Source organism: Ambystoma mexicanum, chromosome 3p (genome assembly GCF_040938575.1).
Source record: "Ambystoma mexicanum isolate Mex_15411 chromosome 3p, UKY_AmexF1_1, whole genome shotgun sequence".
In the NCBI taxonomy this organism is placed as follows: domain Eukaryota; kingdom Metazoa; phylum Chordata; class Amphibia; order Caudata; family Ambystomatidae; genus Ambystoma; species Ambystoma mexicanum.
In genome coordinates, this window is record NC_090925.1 from 819,742,544 (window position 1) to 819,758,424 (window position 15,881).

Here is a 15,881-nt window from a genome sequence, read left to right on the forward strand (position 1 = left end):
TATTTCCAGGGCCTCTTTTGGTCCCCAGTTATTTTTTCCAGGGCCTCTTTTAGTTCCCAGTCCACCCCTGGTTGATGGATATACTGACTACAGTAGATGTGTGATTTACAAATACCAATCAAGATACACATAAAATATCATACTCGTGTCTTGACACAAGACTCATTTTTAGTGTGTCTTTAAACTCAAGTCACCATTTCCATTGAGCTCTGATTCTATAGGTGCTTAGTGTATGACTGGCAGATACAATAATAAAGTTTCCCAAACACCACATCATAATCAAACTAAGTCTGAGACAATAAGTGTTGGGGCTCAGAAATAAGTGCCCGCGCTGAGCACTGGCAAACACCCCCACAAATTAAGCACTGGCCGATGCAGTTAACCTTAATTTTGTTATCACGTTTGGGGGGTAAAATGTTAGTCAGATAAGTATTTACAAACAATTCAAAGAGATAAAGAATGCTGTTGAATGGTAAAGAAAGAGGGGTGTTTAATGGTCAGAGGGCTGCAAGACATGATCCCCACTGCTTTGACCACGTGAATAGTGCTCAGCCAACCAAAATAAAAGCACAAAACAATAAGACATATTTGCGCAAGTGGATAGGAAGTGTCATCAGATGAACCAGAAAAGAAACTAAAGGGGCAGATTAATTCACACAGACAGATATGCTAAGTGCTACATATTATAACCATAAATCATTTTTCAATTAAAATATGTGCTGAGAACAGCAAACACATGTTACTATATTAGGCTATGCAAGACAGACTGATTCTCAAAGATTTCCACTGGAGCAAATGAGGAGCTGCCCAGGAGCAACTCAGATTTGCATCTGATATCTAATTAAGAACGCCTAAAACTGGAGAAACTCAGGAGAAACCTGCAAGTAACTAAATTTGCAGCTGGCACCTCCTTAACAAAGCCTAAAACTGGAGCAAATCCGAATATAGCCATGCACATCTCGGATTTGCACCAGAAACCTAATGAACAAGGCATAAAACCTGATTAACAAAGCCTAAAACTGGAACAAAGCTGGAAATACCCATGAGCATCCCCGATTTGCACATTATTCTTGATTCAGAAAGGCGAAAACTGGAGAAACTCAGGCGAAGCTTGCAAGCAACTCAATTTGCATCTGGCACCTGCTTAACAAAGCCTAAACCTGGAGCAAATCCGAATACAGCCATGCACATCTCAGATTTGCACCAACAACCTGATTAACAAAGCCTAAAACTGGAACAAAGCTGGAAATACCCATGAGCATCCCCGATTTGCACATTATTCTTGATTCAGAAAGCCGAAAACTGGAGAAACTCAGGAGAAGCTTGCAAGCAACTCAATTTGCATCTGGCACCTGCTTAACAAAGCCTAAACCTGGAGCAAATCCGAATACAGCCATGCACATCTCAGATTTGCACCAAAAACCTGATTAACAAAGCCTAAAACTGGAGAGAAGCTGGAAAGGCTCCTGAGCATCCCCGATTTGCACCTGAAACCTGATTAACAAAGCCTAAAATTGGGCCTAAACTGGAGATGTCTGGAACTTCTCTGAGGTCCCCTTGAGCAAAACCTTTGGAATCACCTTTCCTGCAGGCATCTAAAGATTTGCTCCAGATTGTTTTAATGTTTCTATTTTATTGTGCATTTGTACAAAGATTTGCACCAGGTTTATTTTAATTTTTTTATTTTATTGTGCGTTTGTACAAAGATTTGCTCCATGTTTAGGCCTTGTTAATCAGATATAAGGTGGCAGGTACATATAGAAGACACTCACAGGCATCTCCTCATTTGCTCCAATGCCATGTTTTGAGAATTTTAGCCCTTCTGTGCATGAAGTGGAATAGGAGTCTGGGGGACAAAAAGAGGGAAATAGCATCACACAGATGGAAGTGAATAGCGTGAAAAGACCAGTACAAGAATGGCAGTGCAGACAACTGTCATGGCAGCAATGGACATTCACAGAACAGGCATATCATTGTCGTAGGTTTTGCGACTCATGTTATCGCGCCACCCCGCCACTCTATTCCTTGACTCAGGCAGGGCGTATCTTCATCTGGCTCCCTTTTAGTGAATAGTCGGGGCCCCGCCACGAGGACCAGATGAACCCAATCATCAGGGCAGACCTGGGCCTGGATCCCAGGTAGTCGCCATTGAGGTTGGAGCTTACGCACCCATACTCATGGTACCAGAAGGCCCCCTTTGCATACTCTGCGCAGTGCTGGGCGTGCCGGTCCTGCTCTTTGTCCAAAGTGGAGAACTTCTCACCGCTGTGTGGTGTCAAGGAATCACCTGCAAGCGAGAACACATGAGATATAGCTTTGTGGATTTCTGAGCAGTGTCTGCATTTGTGTGTAAATACACATTGTCTGCATACCTTAGATGCAACATGATTTGCCTAGCATTGAGTATCCAGTGTTTCTGCATAAATGGATATTCCTTGGAGATTTTGCTACTATGAATTATCTAGGATTCTGCATACAACACATTTGGCAGGATCTGTGAATACAGTAGACCATCTAGTATTTATGTATAAACAGAATTTTTGCATACAGTTCCATGAATTATATAGGATGTATGCCTAGAACACTTGACAGTATTTTTGTATGGCATCTACAATTTCTGAAGACAGAAGGTATCCTGGGTTTCTGCGTACCATGAATTTGCTAGTTTTCTGCAAGCCACAAATGATTGCAAAGAGTGGATGCATGACCAGGGGCTTGTACATAGAGGACGGAGAAAGCTTAGATCCTGTCCTCCTTAGGAACAAAGGGTGATAGCCGCTGCATGCTGTGACCATGGGGAGGTGTCCATGCTATTGCATCAGCATGTTTCCAAGGAAAGCACTGCTTACTAGGAGCTTCTCATGGTGTGTGCATACTCCAAATCAGGGTTGTCCAACTCCAGGCCTGCGAGGGCTGGAAACATGTCGGACTTTCAGGACATGCCTCATTAACATTTGTGATATACATTTGCATACACTGATTCTAAATGTATGCACATTTCTTCTCATGAATATTAATGAGGGACATCCTGAAAACCCATCAGGTTTCAGTCCCTCAAGGCGTGGATTTGGACAACCATGCTCTAAATACAACCTAAATTGGGGCCACTCATAGCTGTTTAAAGATGGTAATAGGCTTAATTTGTTCCTGGGCTGTCTGGTGCTCAGCCCCGGGACTTATTTTGTAACAGAGTAGAGGAGCAGTATTTGTGGCAGTGTTGCATACTTGTTCCGCTGCTCGCAGTTCTGGCCCCTTATAAAGCAGCTACTCTGAAGCAATGCTTCTGGTGGGTACATCACTTAAATGTTTCCCTACAGTGAAATAAAGCCGTTTCGGTCTACTATGCCATATTTCATAGTGCTGGATTGTTGCTTGAGCTCCACTTCAGAAGTGTCTTTATTCTATAGCTGTTTAGCCAACATAGTTGCAAAGACTTTCTTCATAATGCATCCTTTTCCCCACTGATCTCACACTTCTGGATACTTGCTAGCTATGCTCATTCGTATAGGCCTCCCCTCATCCCTCAGGTGCACGGACCCCCAAGTAAAGTATTGTCATAATGATGTGTTGTCTCTAGTAGCAGAGACTTGTGCCTTTTAGAGAATTGGGTGTTGAATTTCTTCAGTTCCCGCATTCCGTTTAATTGTTTTCACTGATCATTTAGTTTCCCATGGTTAACAAGATCTATGAAGTTTGAACACCATGAGAAACTGTTGCAACAGCCCAAACCAAAACAAGAACCCAAAGTCGTTTGGCACTCTTGCCACCGAAACAGCACTGGGCACTAGCAGTCCAGCCAAGCCTTGGCACTTATTGTTTTACATATTCATTTGGAATGGCCTCGCTGCCCCTCTGAAACTTGCACTGGACCACCTGAAGGTCCGGAAGCAGCTAAAACCCTTCATCTTCTCCTCTGCTTTCTCTCTCTCCCTCCCTTGCTGACCTACCTGTCTGATGTAGTGATTCGTTGCTTGGCTATCCTCAGAGTCTCACTGGGTGCTAGGCTCTTTCTCGATCAGTCACCCTTGCAGTGCCTCCAGGCCTACCCCGCACTTAGGGGCTGTAACTGTAACCCTACAGTCCCTTGGTCTCCTTGCACTTCCCAGAGTCGGGCAGGCCTTGCAGCACTTACTTAGAGCATTGCTGCCCTGTTTCCCTCTCCCCTCTCTTGCACCTCCCCTTCCCCTTGCACTTCTCGTTCTCGCACTTGCACAATCCGACTGACACAAGGCCTCGTAAGATTGTTTGTCTTGTCCTCCCGTTGTCTTCCCTCCCTTGTCTTGTCACGCCTAGAAACACTTGTGTACAGGCGCGTTATAAATGACTTACCATATCATTTACATTTATACCAGGGCAACATGATTGGGCCAAGCGGCTCTGTGACAGTGGCTAGTTTTTTTCAGTCATTCATATACACTAAAAGGAAAAGATGCTGAATAACTAGGAGATGTCAGTCAAACTGTTGTGGTGACCGCTCATGCAAGGACTCCCCTTATTGAAACCATTTAGGAGATTAGGAAATAATATAGCTTTCTGCATCCTCTAGCATGACCTCCATTTGCTAGCCAGAAGATTGTGCATGCATAAGGGAGCAGCATATACAGAAGCTTGAAGAAAGTTTGGCAACTGCTCCAAAAAAAAGTGGTCTGAATGAAAAACAAATACAGCAAGAAAGAAAGAGATAACGAACATTGGAGGATAGAAAGGAAGAAGAAAAAAGAAAGGGAGTAAAACTAAGAAACCAAAGAAGAAGGGGCGTATGGAAAAAAAAAGATAAGAAGGAAGAACAAATCCAATGATACAAAGAAAGGAAGAGAAGTGATGATGATGAAGAGAAGAAAGCAAAAGGCGGGCACCCGCTCTGTGCCCTGTGCTGTGGTACGTCCATCACAGGCTCTCTGCACATAACATGTGCACCTGTTTGGACAATGATGAAGCATTAGCACCACCTGAGACTAATGGTGCTGTAAACATGCACTAACGTGCAACATCAGCCCTGCTGAACATTCTGCACGGTGCAACCCAGAATGCTCCAGCATGGCGCTGAGCCACCGGAAACATCACGGTTACCCGGGCCACTGATAGATGCCCTAGTACCAGGGCAAGGGGGAGCAGCCCCGCAGACCTCTGCCAACACCTTCCTATCGGGACCAGAAAAGGGTTTCTGCTCCCAAAGCAGGTGTTGGCTGGATGTGTTAGGGCTCTTCAAGAGTTTCTAATGTAGAAGCCAAGGGACGACCAAACAGTGAACTCACTTCAGGATGCACCTGTTCTGCAAACCAGTAATCGATTACAAAACTTTTATTACCAAACTTTCTTGAAGTGTTCCATATCACAATTTCCCAATAACTTGAATCTCAGACAAGATTGAAGATTATTGTTGAGTAAGAAAATGAACTAGAAGTTTGTTGACACATGTATTTTATTTTGAACGACTGTCGGAAAAAGGACACTCATCTGAAACTCCCCAAATAAGTGTCTGTCTTTATGGCTGGGCAGCAACCCAAGCATGCATTAAGATGAGTGATCAGGTTGCCTAATAAGGCGGATTAGCACTAAGGTTAGACCAACGCCAGTTACATCTCCAGGTGCTCTGGGGTGAGCTTGCCACTCCGTTGGGGTGTGGTCCAGACCTGAAGCTATAGAACCTGGCGGTGATGGCATGGAATCCATCCCTTTCGGTATTATTTGAAGGCCGCAGTCTCCTTCTGGGAAAAGAAGCTGGTGATTGTAGCAGGTGTGCCAATGGAACAGGGGTCTGCAACCTTTGGCTCGCCAACTGTTTTGGACTACAACTCCCATCAGCCCTACGCAGCATACTCAATGGTGAGGGATCATGGGTGTTGCAGTTAAAAACATTTGGAAGAGCTGCAGGTTGCAGATCCGTGCTGTGGAGGGAAGGGGCATTTTGTTAAGAAATGTCTTAATAGAATAATCCAGTTCAGGTAAGTCACACATACCACAGCGCCACCCAGTAGCCATCACTGGAAGTTCACCTCCATTTCAGAGCCACACGTGCATTGCTTTGCGTTGTGTGTATTCAAATTAATACAAATGTAAGACTTTTGCTCCAGAAAATTGTCTTCATCTCATTGGACAGTGCTAATTTATTAATAGTTTTTTAAACTCAAGATAGACATTTCTCAGGGATGCAGATGACTGCATACATGACTCACCCATATAAGGGAGTGTTAGGTGTTGGGAGCAGTTCATGATGCATTTTTCCTGTGACACAGACTGGAGAGTGAGTCTGTTTACCATTAGATTGCCTGAGAGGAGGAGTCACCAGCAGTAAAACGCTCAGCACGAGCGGAGCGAGCGGAGTGCTGGAGTGATAGGTGTTGGGTGTGAGGCGTGTGGCGTCTTGGAGGTTTCCAGTCCCAAAGTGGCTTCTCACCCATCCCCAAATTCGACGTTCACGAGGACAACTGGGAGCTGTCATACTCATGGAGCTAATCGACCTGGTTATGAGTCCCAGCACAAGTAAGTCTACTGGGCAGTGGTGCCACTCTCACTCTAGCAGGAAAACAACTTACATTTTTCTAGAGAATTAGGGCTGAAATATCAGGGTACACCACTTGAACACAAGCAAGTCATTCATTGGGGCTGTCCCGATTTTGCATCGCATTCAACATTTCATACAACATGGTAAAGAAATCCACTACTTTAACCACGGTACAGGGCCGAAAGCAGAACTTGAGCAAGCCCCGCTTACCGAGGCTACCAGTGATACGATCGTGCTGCGGAAGTCTCACACAAGGGGGCTAAAACAACTACCACAAAAGGAACGAGCTCACGACTAAATAAAGAGAGCCCAACTACGATCTCAGGCTCATTGTCGACAGTGACAAAAAAACAAATGACGTCCAACCGCTGGGATGCAGCAACCATAGCCCGCACAATTTCTCCAATGCTATCTACGACCATAGATGATAATAACTCATTATTGAAACTAGCTTTGAATTTACAGGATAACTCATCCAGAGTTTCAAAACCTGCGATGTAGGTCAGGAGTACAGCAAATACAAACCTCTCGCTCACGCCTGATTTGGAAAAAATTAAATCTTCATCCTCAAGTGATTCTTTCACCAGTAACTTCTCTAACTCCCCAAATAAAGATAATTATTGAGGAGAAGTAGGAAATGATTTGAACATTTCGAAATGGTCAGCATTACTAGCCACCACAGACGCCATATTTGCTGTGTGCAACACAATACTACAAGAACAGGGGATCAAAAGTTTATATTGGTGCGCATAGTTGATATCGTCCTGGAAAATAGTCAGGCGGTGATACCAGCAGCCACTTATGATAAAGAGGAACCGGGGTAGAACAGGTCCCTGCTCTCGGATTACGGTACACCACCATCACTGCCATCTAGTTCCTCACACATATACGAGGATTCAACTGCGCCCACTAAACTGAACTTTGAGATGACACAGAACAAGTGGGAAACAAAACAGCGCCTAAATGCAGATGGCAAAACATGAAGCATTCCTCACATAAAAAAACAGATGGGGAAGGGCCAAAAGAAGAAACAGCAAAATAAACAAAGGACAAATAGGCAGGCGTTAGCACAAAATGAGAGCCATGGACAATCTTGAGTCGAAGGAAAAGTTTGCTATATAATAACACAACCCAACACAAACAAGCATAGATAAAGAAAAACAGCCAAAGTCTGTCATGAACCATAGAACTTGCCCCTTCTGGACTTCCTGGTCCTTATCGCGCCGGGGCTTGTATTCTTTGTTACTCCCAACATGGCCGCAACAAGCGACTTGCCTCGCACCAGCTTCCACGTCGCACACGGCACGTTCTATAAATTGGCCATGCCGCTGCGGCCCCGCGCGCCTCAACGCTATCATTAGGTAGTGACTTGACGTGTGTGTGCTGTTTGGCAAATCCACTAATCCTAGATCCGGGTTCCTTCTTCCTTCCTTCACCCCTTCCCTCTAATCTGCTCCTGGTATCCCCATTCTTAGCGACCGCTACCTATTTTCCTGGACATCCTGGAACAGTGGCCTTCCCGGAACTCTGAACACGCTCTGCAGCCGGACGAGACTCGAGCGAGTCTATACAAGACCCAATCCATCCACAAGAGGAATCCTCCCGCGGAACAGAGCAAGACGCGATCCCAGGTGAAACAGGGGGAGATTTACGACAGTTTGAGACGCCAAACGACCAACACTGATACTGCTATGGGGAAACCAGTCCAGGATCTTATGCGTGGCATGCAAGAGCTCACAACTGAAGTACAGAACTTAAAGGCTGAGAATGCTGCGTTAAGGCAGCTTGTTTTGTCTTGCGACCCCACTAACAAGGACAGTGTGTTACTGGGTGGAGTGGTAGACAAATATGATGGATCAGCAAAATCCTTACATGGATTCCTGGATTCCTGCTTGGTGCATTTTACTTTTAAGCCCTATTATTTTTCAACTTCTAGGGCGAAGGTGGGCTTCATAATCTCGCACCTCACAGGGAACGCGTTGACCTGGGCCACTCCCTTAGTCAACTCCGGGGATGCCCTCCTGGATGATTATGATGGATTCATTCAGGCACTCAAGACTATATTAGACCACCCAGAAAAGGTTTTTAGTGCTCAGGAACGCTTACTTGATTTCCGACAGGGTACTCAGGATATGCTAACATACGTTACTAGATTCAAACAACTGGCCAAGGAAGCAGATTGGTCCTCAGAAGCAAGTTTCATTCTATTTCGCAGGGGTCTAAATGAGGACATTAAGGATGAATTAGCCCGGGTGGCTCGTCCTAGTTCATTCCAGGCTCTTATGGATCTAGCCATGCAGATAGATTTCCGAATCCAGGAAAGAAAGGCTGAAAGAAGAAAGACCAAGACACCTTTTCAAAAGAATTCCCTTGAGATCTCTGTTAAAACCGATTCTGCCCCAACCCCCGACATAGATCCGGAACCCATGCAAATCGGAGCCTTCCATGGGCCTATTTCCCCTCAAGAAAGGATGAGAAGGATCCACACAGGCCGGTGCATGTATTGTTCCTCGGATAAACACCTTGTTAGAGAATGCCCTCTAGCCCCTCCACGGCGTTCGGGAAACGCCAGCTCCCGATCCTAGATGGAGCGAGGTGTCGGGAGAGAGATATTTGCTCCACATCAATTCCATCCTTGAACTCTCCTGAACAAAACAGTTTGGTGATACTACAGGCCTTCCTCTCGCCCTCCAAAGACAAGACCTATCCCATTCTGGCCTTGGTGGACTGCAGAGCTATGGGAATTTTCATTGATCAAGACTGGGTTGTTAGTCATCATATTCCGTACGAGACACGAAACACCATGCAGCCGGTGGAAGCAATTGACGGAAGACCCCTCTCGTCAGGACCCATAAGCCTGCAGATTAAAGAGATCCAACTTTCCATAAACCATCATCAAGAGCGGATTACATTCGACATCATTAAGTCAGGCCATTACCCCATGGTTTTGGGTATGCCCTGGTTACAAAAGCACAATCCGTATATCAATTGGACTGCAGGATCATTATTCCTGGGCTCAGAGTTCTGTATGTCCCACTGTCTATCCCTGGATCCCTCCTCAATAACTCCTAAAGAACCACCAAGAGACCAAGAAACACCACTCATGGTTTCTGATATCATACAAGTTCCAGAGGCCTATCAGGAATATGCTGATGTATTTTCTACTGCCATAGTCCAAGCCTTACCCCCTCACAGGCCCGAAGACTGTGCCATAGATACAGATCCCTCAGCTGTAATTCCCTTCGGCCGAATGATCATTCGTTCCGAACCTGAGAAAAAGGCCCTTCGGGAATACCTAGACACCAATCTTGAAAACGGCACCATAAGACCCTCGAAATCTCCAGGGGGTGCTTTGTTGTTCTTCGTTCCCAAGAAGGATACCAAGGAACTCAGACCTTGCCTCGACTATCGAGGCTTAAACCAATGCACCCTCAAAGATCGGTACCCACTGCCCCTGATTTTGGATATCCTGGAAGCTGTGAGAGGAGCCGTAATATTCACGAAGTTGGATCCCCGGGGTGCCTACCATTTAATCCGTGTCCGGGAAGGGGACGAATGGAAGACAGCCTTTAGAACACCCTTTGGTCACTATGAATACCTAGTCATGCCTTTTGGACTAGCCAATGCTCCTGCATTCTTTCAGCGTTTTATGGACAGGGTGTTCTCTGATATGTTGTTCCTCTTAGTTATTGTCTATCTGGATGACATATTGATTTTTTCCAAGGATCCTCTAAAACATGAAGAACATGTAAAGGCAGTACTACAACGACTTTGTGAACACAAACTGTTAGCCAAACCCGAAAAATGCTTGTTCCACGTTATTTCTGTTCACTACCTAGGATTCATCCTTAGCCCAGAATGAATTGGTATGGACCCTTCAAAGGTAAAGGCCATACTGGCTTGGCCCGCTCCCACTTCTGTGAAACAGGTGCAATCCTTCCTGGGGCTCGCCAACTTCTACCGGAAGTTTATTTCTACCTTTTCCGAGATCGCTCAGCTGATCGTTGTTCTATTGAAGAAAGACACTCCCTTTATCTGGTCTACACCGCAAGATAAAGCTTTCCAACGATTAAAGACAGAGTTCACGCAAGCCCCCATCCTGACCCAGCCCGACATAAATCGCCCATTTCTAGTGGAAACGGATGCCTCTAACTACGCCATAGGGGTGGTCTTGAAACAGGAACTTGAAGATGGACTGGAACACCCCATTGCTTACCTTTCACGAACCCTGACCCCCAGCGAGACACACTATTCCGTCCTGGAGAAGGAACTCTTGGCCATCCGCCAAGCCTTCACTGAATGGCGACACCTACTTCTGGGTGCTAGATATCCAGATCAGGTCCGCACAGATCATCAGAATCTCCAAATCCTACAGTCGTTGGAGTGCAGGAGCAGTCATCAGGCCCGTTGGGCCTACTTCTTTGCCCAGTACCAGTTTCAAATCACTCATGTTCCCGGATCACAAAACATGATTGCTGACGCCTTATCTCGACGTCCAGACTACGCAGCCATGGAGAACAAGGCCTATCCAAAGATGTTTCCCCAAACTATCTTTGTAGTTCAAGCAATCAACCTCCTGGAAGAAATACGAGTGCAAACCCAGTCCTCTAATCCTCTGGAAGGTTATTTCAAGGAAGAATCCATGGAATCTAAGAGTCAAGGAAGAATATCTATTCAAGGACAATGCACTGGTCATTCCTACGCAGAAATTACAACACAGGGTAATAAACCTCTGCCATGATACCCTTCACTCCGGTCATCGTGGTATAACTGACACCCTCAGTCTTATACAAAGACAGTTTTGGTGGCCTCGAATGAAGACAACAGTATGTCAAGGCTTGTACTGTCTGCAGTCAAAACAAACATGATAACAAGAGACCGGCGGGTCTTCTACTGCAACCGTCGCTGCCAACAAGACCATGGGAGTTTATTGCTACATACTTCATTGTGGAATTACCACCTTCCCGAGGGTACACGACCATCATGGTAACCATAGACTTGTTGACCCATATGGCTCATTTTACACCTTTGTATAAACTACCATCCTCCTCAGAACTTGCTGGAATCTTCCTGGAACATATTTTCCATCTTCATGGACTTCCTTCCAAGATCATATCAGAGCGAGGACCTCAATACGTCTCACAATTCTGGAAACATCTGTGTCGTATTCTAGGGATCTAACGCGCTATCTCATCAGGTTATCACCCACAAACCAACGGAGCCACGGAACGTGTTAATCAAACTCTGGAGCAATATCTTCGTTGTTTTGCCACCAAGGTTCAGGATGACTGGTCTCTCCTCATACCCCTGGCCGAGTTTTCCTGCAACAATTCCGATCACTCAGCACTCAAGGTCAGCCCTTTCTATTGCAGTAAAGGATTTCACCCGTCCGTTTTACCTTCTGTTCTTCCACATCCCACTCCAGTACCTACTCTTGACTCATGGATACAGACTCTCATCAACATATACAAGGAAGCCAAGGACAACAATTGAAAGAGGCTCAAACACGCACTAAGCTCTATGCGGATTCCAAGAGAAGGTCAGCGCCCTCTTATTCTGTTGGTGATCAAGTCTGGTTGTCCTCGAAACTATTACCGCAACATCTACGGCCAAACAAATTGGCCCCTCGGTACTATGGACCATTTTCCATAAAGGAAGTCATCAATCCTGCCTCATTCCGACTCAAGCTACCCGATTCCTGGAAGAAAATACACCCAGTCTTTCACACTTCCCTATTGAAACCTTACATCGAATCCTCCCGAAAGTCCTGCAGACCCAGTCCTGTTGTTGTGGACGATCAGCTGGAATATGAAGTCTCCAGAATATGCGATTCCAGGTATAAACGGGGTCGACTTCAATACCTGGTTGAATGGAAAGGATACCCTCCTAGCGAGAGAACCTGGAAACCAGTTTCTAACTTAAATACCCCTCGACTGCTTAGAAGATTCCATCACATACACCCGGGCAAATCTGGTGGAACAGGTCTTCGGAGGAGGCATGCTGTCATGACCCATAGAACTTGCCCCTTCTGGACTTCCTGGTCCTTATCGCGCCAGGGCTTGTATTCTTTGTTACTCCCAACATGGCCGCAACAAGCGACTTGCCTCGCACCAGCTTCCACGTCGCACACGGCATGTTCTATAAATTGGCCACGCCCTGCGGCCCCGCGCATCTCAACGCTATCATTAGGTAGTGACTTGACGTGTGTGTGTGCTGTTCGGCGAATCCACTAATCCTAGATCCTGGTTCCTTCTTCCTTCCTTCACCCCCTTCCCTCTAATCTGCTCCTGGAATCCCCATTCTTAGCGACCGCTACCTATTTTCCTGGACATACTGGAACAGCGGCCTTCCCGGAACTCTGAACACGCTCTGCAGCTGGACGAGACTCGAGCGAGTCTATACAAGACCCGATCCGTCCACAAGAGGAATCCTCGCGCGGAACAGAGCAAGAAGCGATCCCAGGTGAGACGGGGGAGATTTACGACAAAGTCATTCAAAGTCATTCTACTCTACAACTGGACAAAAAGTCTAGATGACAAGATAGAAGGTGCAGTCGGTAGCCCTCAGACTATGACACTACACATTTCAACGCAAAGTTACATTAAGTGCCTTACACGAACGACAACCAACAGAGCCAACACGTAGAAAACGACAGTTGGTACAGCAGAATTGGAGCAACATCGTTGAAGGAGAAAATATACCCCCCAGCAAAGCACATGGCTACCTACAAATGCAATATTACTATCAGACACACTACTTATAGCAGCCTTTTTTTGAATCAATCTAATTTACTACAACTGGTACGCTTGATCCCAGAACTAAACATAATAACATCAGGATATGTAGAGAAGGCGGACCTGCTAGGAAGCAGTTCCAATTGGGTTGTAGCAACCTTTGTATCTCCCGTCATCGTCCAACTCATGGTTGCATTTTGTGAACAGTTCGCACAGTTGAGTTTGGAGATGCAGGTCAACCTTGTAACCACTGGACAAACCTCATTATCCATTAAGAAAAGTAACACTCAACCCTATAAGCACTCAAGCCAATGGTGCGGACATGGGTCACACTGCCATAAGGAGAGCAACGCAGAGTTTGAACCACTGATCAAGCCCCTCGGGGTCTAGCATCAAATTTGTGTCATGGAACACAAGGGGCTTCCAGTCTTTCATGATGAACCCGAAGGCCGCTCACTACTTAATTTAGCAGATTTCTTTGTTCTACAGGAGACATGGGCATTGGGAAAACTCCTGATAGATTGCTTCATGTTAACAACTTCACCAGCCACCAAGGGGAACAAAGACCAACCATTCAGTGGACTCTGTATTGGAACCCAAACCTGCTATGAAGATAGACCTTATGAAATTGGTACAAATTTGAAAAATCTCCTTGACATAGTGGTTAACCATTTTCCTTGCCACAAAGCTAAAACCTTGATCATGACCCTGTATGATAACCCAGATGGAAACTCCACCAATACCTTATTGGAGGACATAGTCAAGATACTGACAAGATGGACAACAGCAGAGTCACCCAAAGAGAAGGCTGTGATCCTGGCTGGTGATCTGAACACCCATTGCTTGTCAATGGAAGACAGGGAAAATGAAATTTCTGGTGATGATACTATAACATAAAATGGTAACTTAACCAGCAGAAGACATCTTATCCTCAGAGAGAAAGGAAAAAACTGGCCAATGGCCTTCAATGAGTTCAGCATGCAACTGCTGGCACCGACCAACGGTTGAAATCTCCAGAGCATCTGCTCTTGGCATGCAAAAGGGCAAGCATCATGTCTTGATGCCATTTACACAACAGAGAATGTAAACAAAAGGAAGATCAAGTATGAGGCAGAGTTTAACAACATGAGTCCCCACGCGGCATTAACAGCCATATTGCCAATCGCAGGGGAGTCCATTAAGATGTTCTTAACAGCCCTGGTGACAGTCAACCCCCAAGGTACCTGGGTAAAATGGACGGTTGTGTATATGAAGCTGGCTAACAAAATACTAAACAAAATACCTCAGCAGCCCGGAATGTGGGGAGTAAACACAGAAATTACTGACCTAGCATAAAAGATCATAGATGCTGTTAAATTGGACAAGAGAACCCATTTTATTACAGATTACACAAAGAACTGATACGAGCCTGCGATTAGATAAGTAAAAGCAGCAACATCATAGAAATTCACGAAAGATCAGAAAATCGATGGCTCTTAACCATGAGGAGAAGGCACTGGCTTTGAAAATACTACAGAGAAAGTACAGATCTATGTTGGGACACCATCAAATAAATACAAATTCAAGCAACTGGCTGATGGTCTACTCATTGTTCAAGGCCAGAGATACCAAGAGCTTTCGGCAGCATATCGCACTTATATAGAGAAAGATAAGAACTGACTAATATAACGGAAGTGGCGGGTCAATTACATCAGAGAAACCTTCAGCACAGAGATCAAGTGTACAGAGGAAACCCGCACTGAGCAGGAGGGTATGCAGTAATAAAATCGCAGCAAAAATGTTGCCTTTACAAAAAATTGCGGCAAAAATGCAGTGGTTTAACCCAGTAAAGGTGTACCCATTATACCATTTAAGTGGAGCGGGGGTTGCGGGGCTGTCCACCGCTACCCTTAAATGGTATTAAGGGTCTGGGGGTTGCGGGGGGTCCCCCTCATCCTTTACATGGATTGCAGCAGCAAAACCACTGCCTTTTTTACATGATTTATTGTGTGAACAGCCATTTTTGCCGCGATTTTAACACATGGAACCTGCAGGAGTTATCCCAGCCAGGCCAATTAACATTTGATGAGGATGACATTTACCAACTGATTATAAAATCTAAGAGCTCACGCGCTTCTGGTGCGGATAACTTACCTAACTTTGTGATCAAAAGGGACCCAGTAATATGGGCAAAGTTCTTCCATCAAGCTTTTAGGGCCATTATGAGGTCTAGCAAAGTACCAAACAGTTGGAGATGCTTTGTTCTCATAGCTGTCCATATGAAAGGTGCGAGAGAAGATCCCAGGAATATAGACTGCTGGCGATGTTGGATGCAAGCAGAAACACTTTTTCAAAAATACTTTTGAAGGACTTGAACAGATGGTGGCAGAGCAGAGGATTGCTTGACATGACCCAAACGGGATTTTGCAAGGGAAGTGGCACAGTCCATTGTATTTGAGCTATTAAGATAATATCAGTGGAGATTGAAAAAACACTGGGGGCTTGTTTATATGTGTCCCTTGTGGACCTCTCCTGCGTGTTTGATCATGTTAATTGACCCAGATTGTTGGAAAAGTTAACATCTTTGGGCATTGATGCAACACTTTTACATTTTATAAAGGAACTATACTCAGATACAAATTTAACAGTTTGAACAAACTTAA

The 15,881-nt window shown here is 45.3% G+C and overlaps 1 protein-coding gene across 1 annotated transcript in view; it reads right to left on the reverse strand.

The window, feature by feature from the left end:
• Nucleotides 1–465: 465 nt before the first annotated feature.
• LOC138580943 (microfibril-associated glycoprotein 4-like) overlaps nt 466–15,881 on the reverse strand; it is a 149,990-nt gene continuing 134,574 nt past the window's right edge. The window contains exon 6 of the mRNA XM_069651881.1: nt 466–2,287. Within this exon, the coding sequence (XP_069507982.1) occupies nt 2,031–2,287 (257 nt within the window). The 3' untranslated portion in view covers nt 466–2,030. The remainder of the gene's footprint in view (nt 2,288–15,881) is intronic.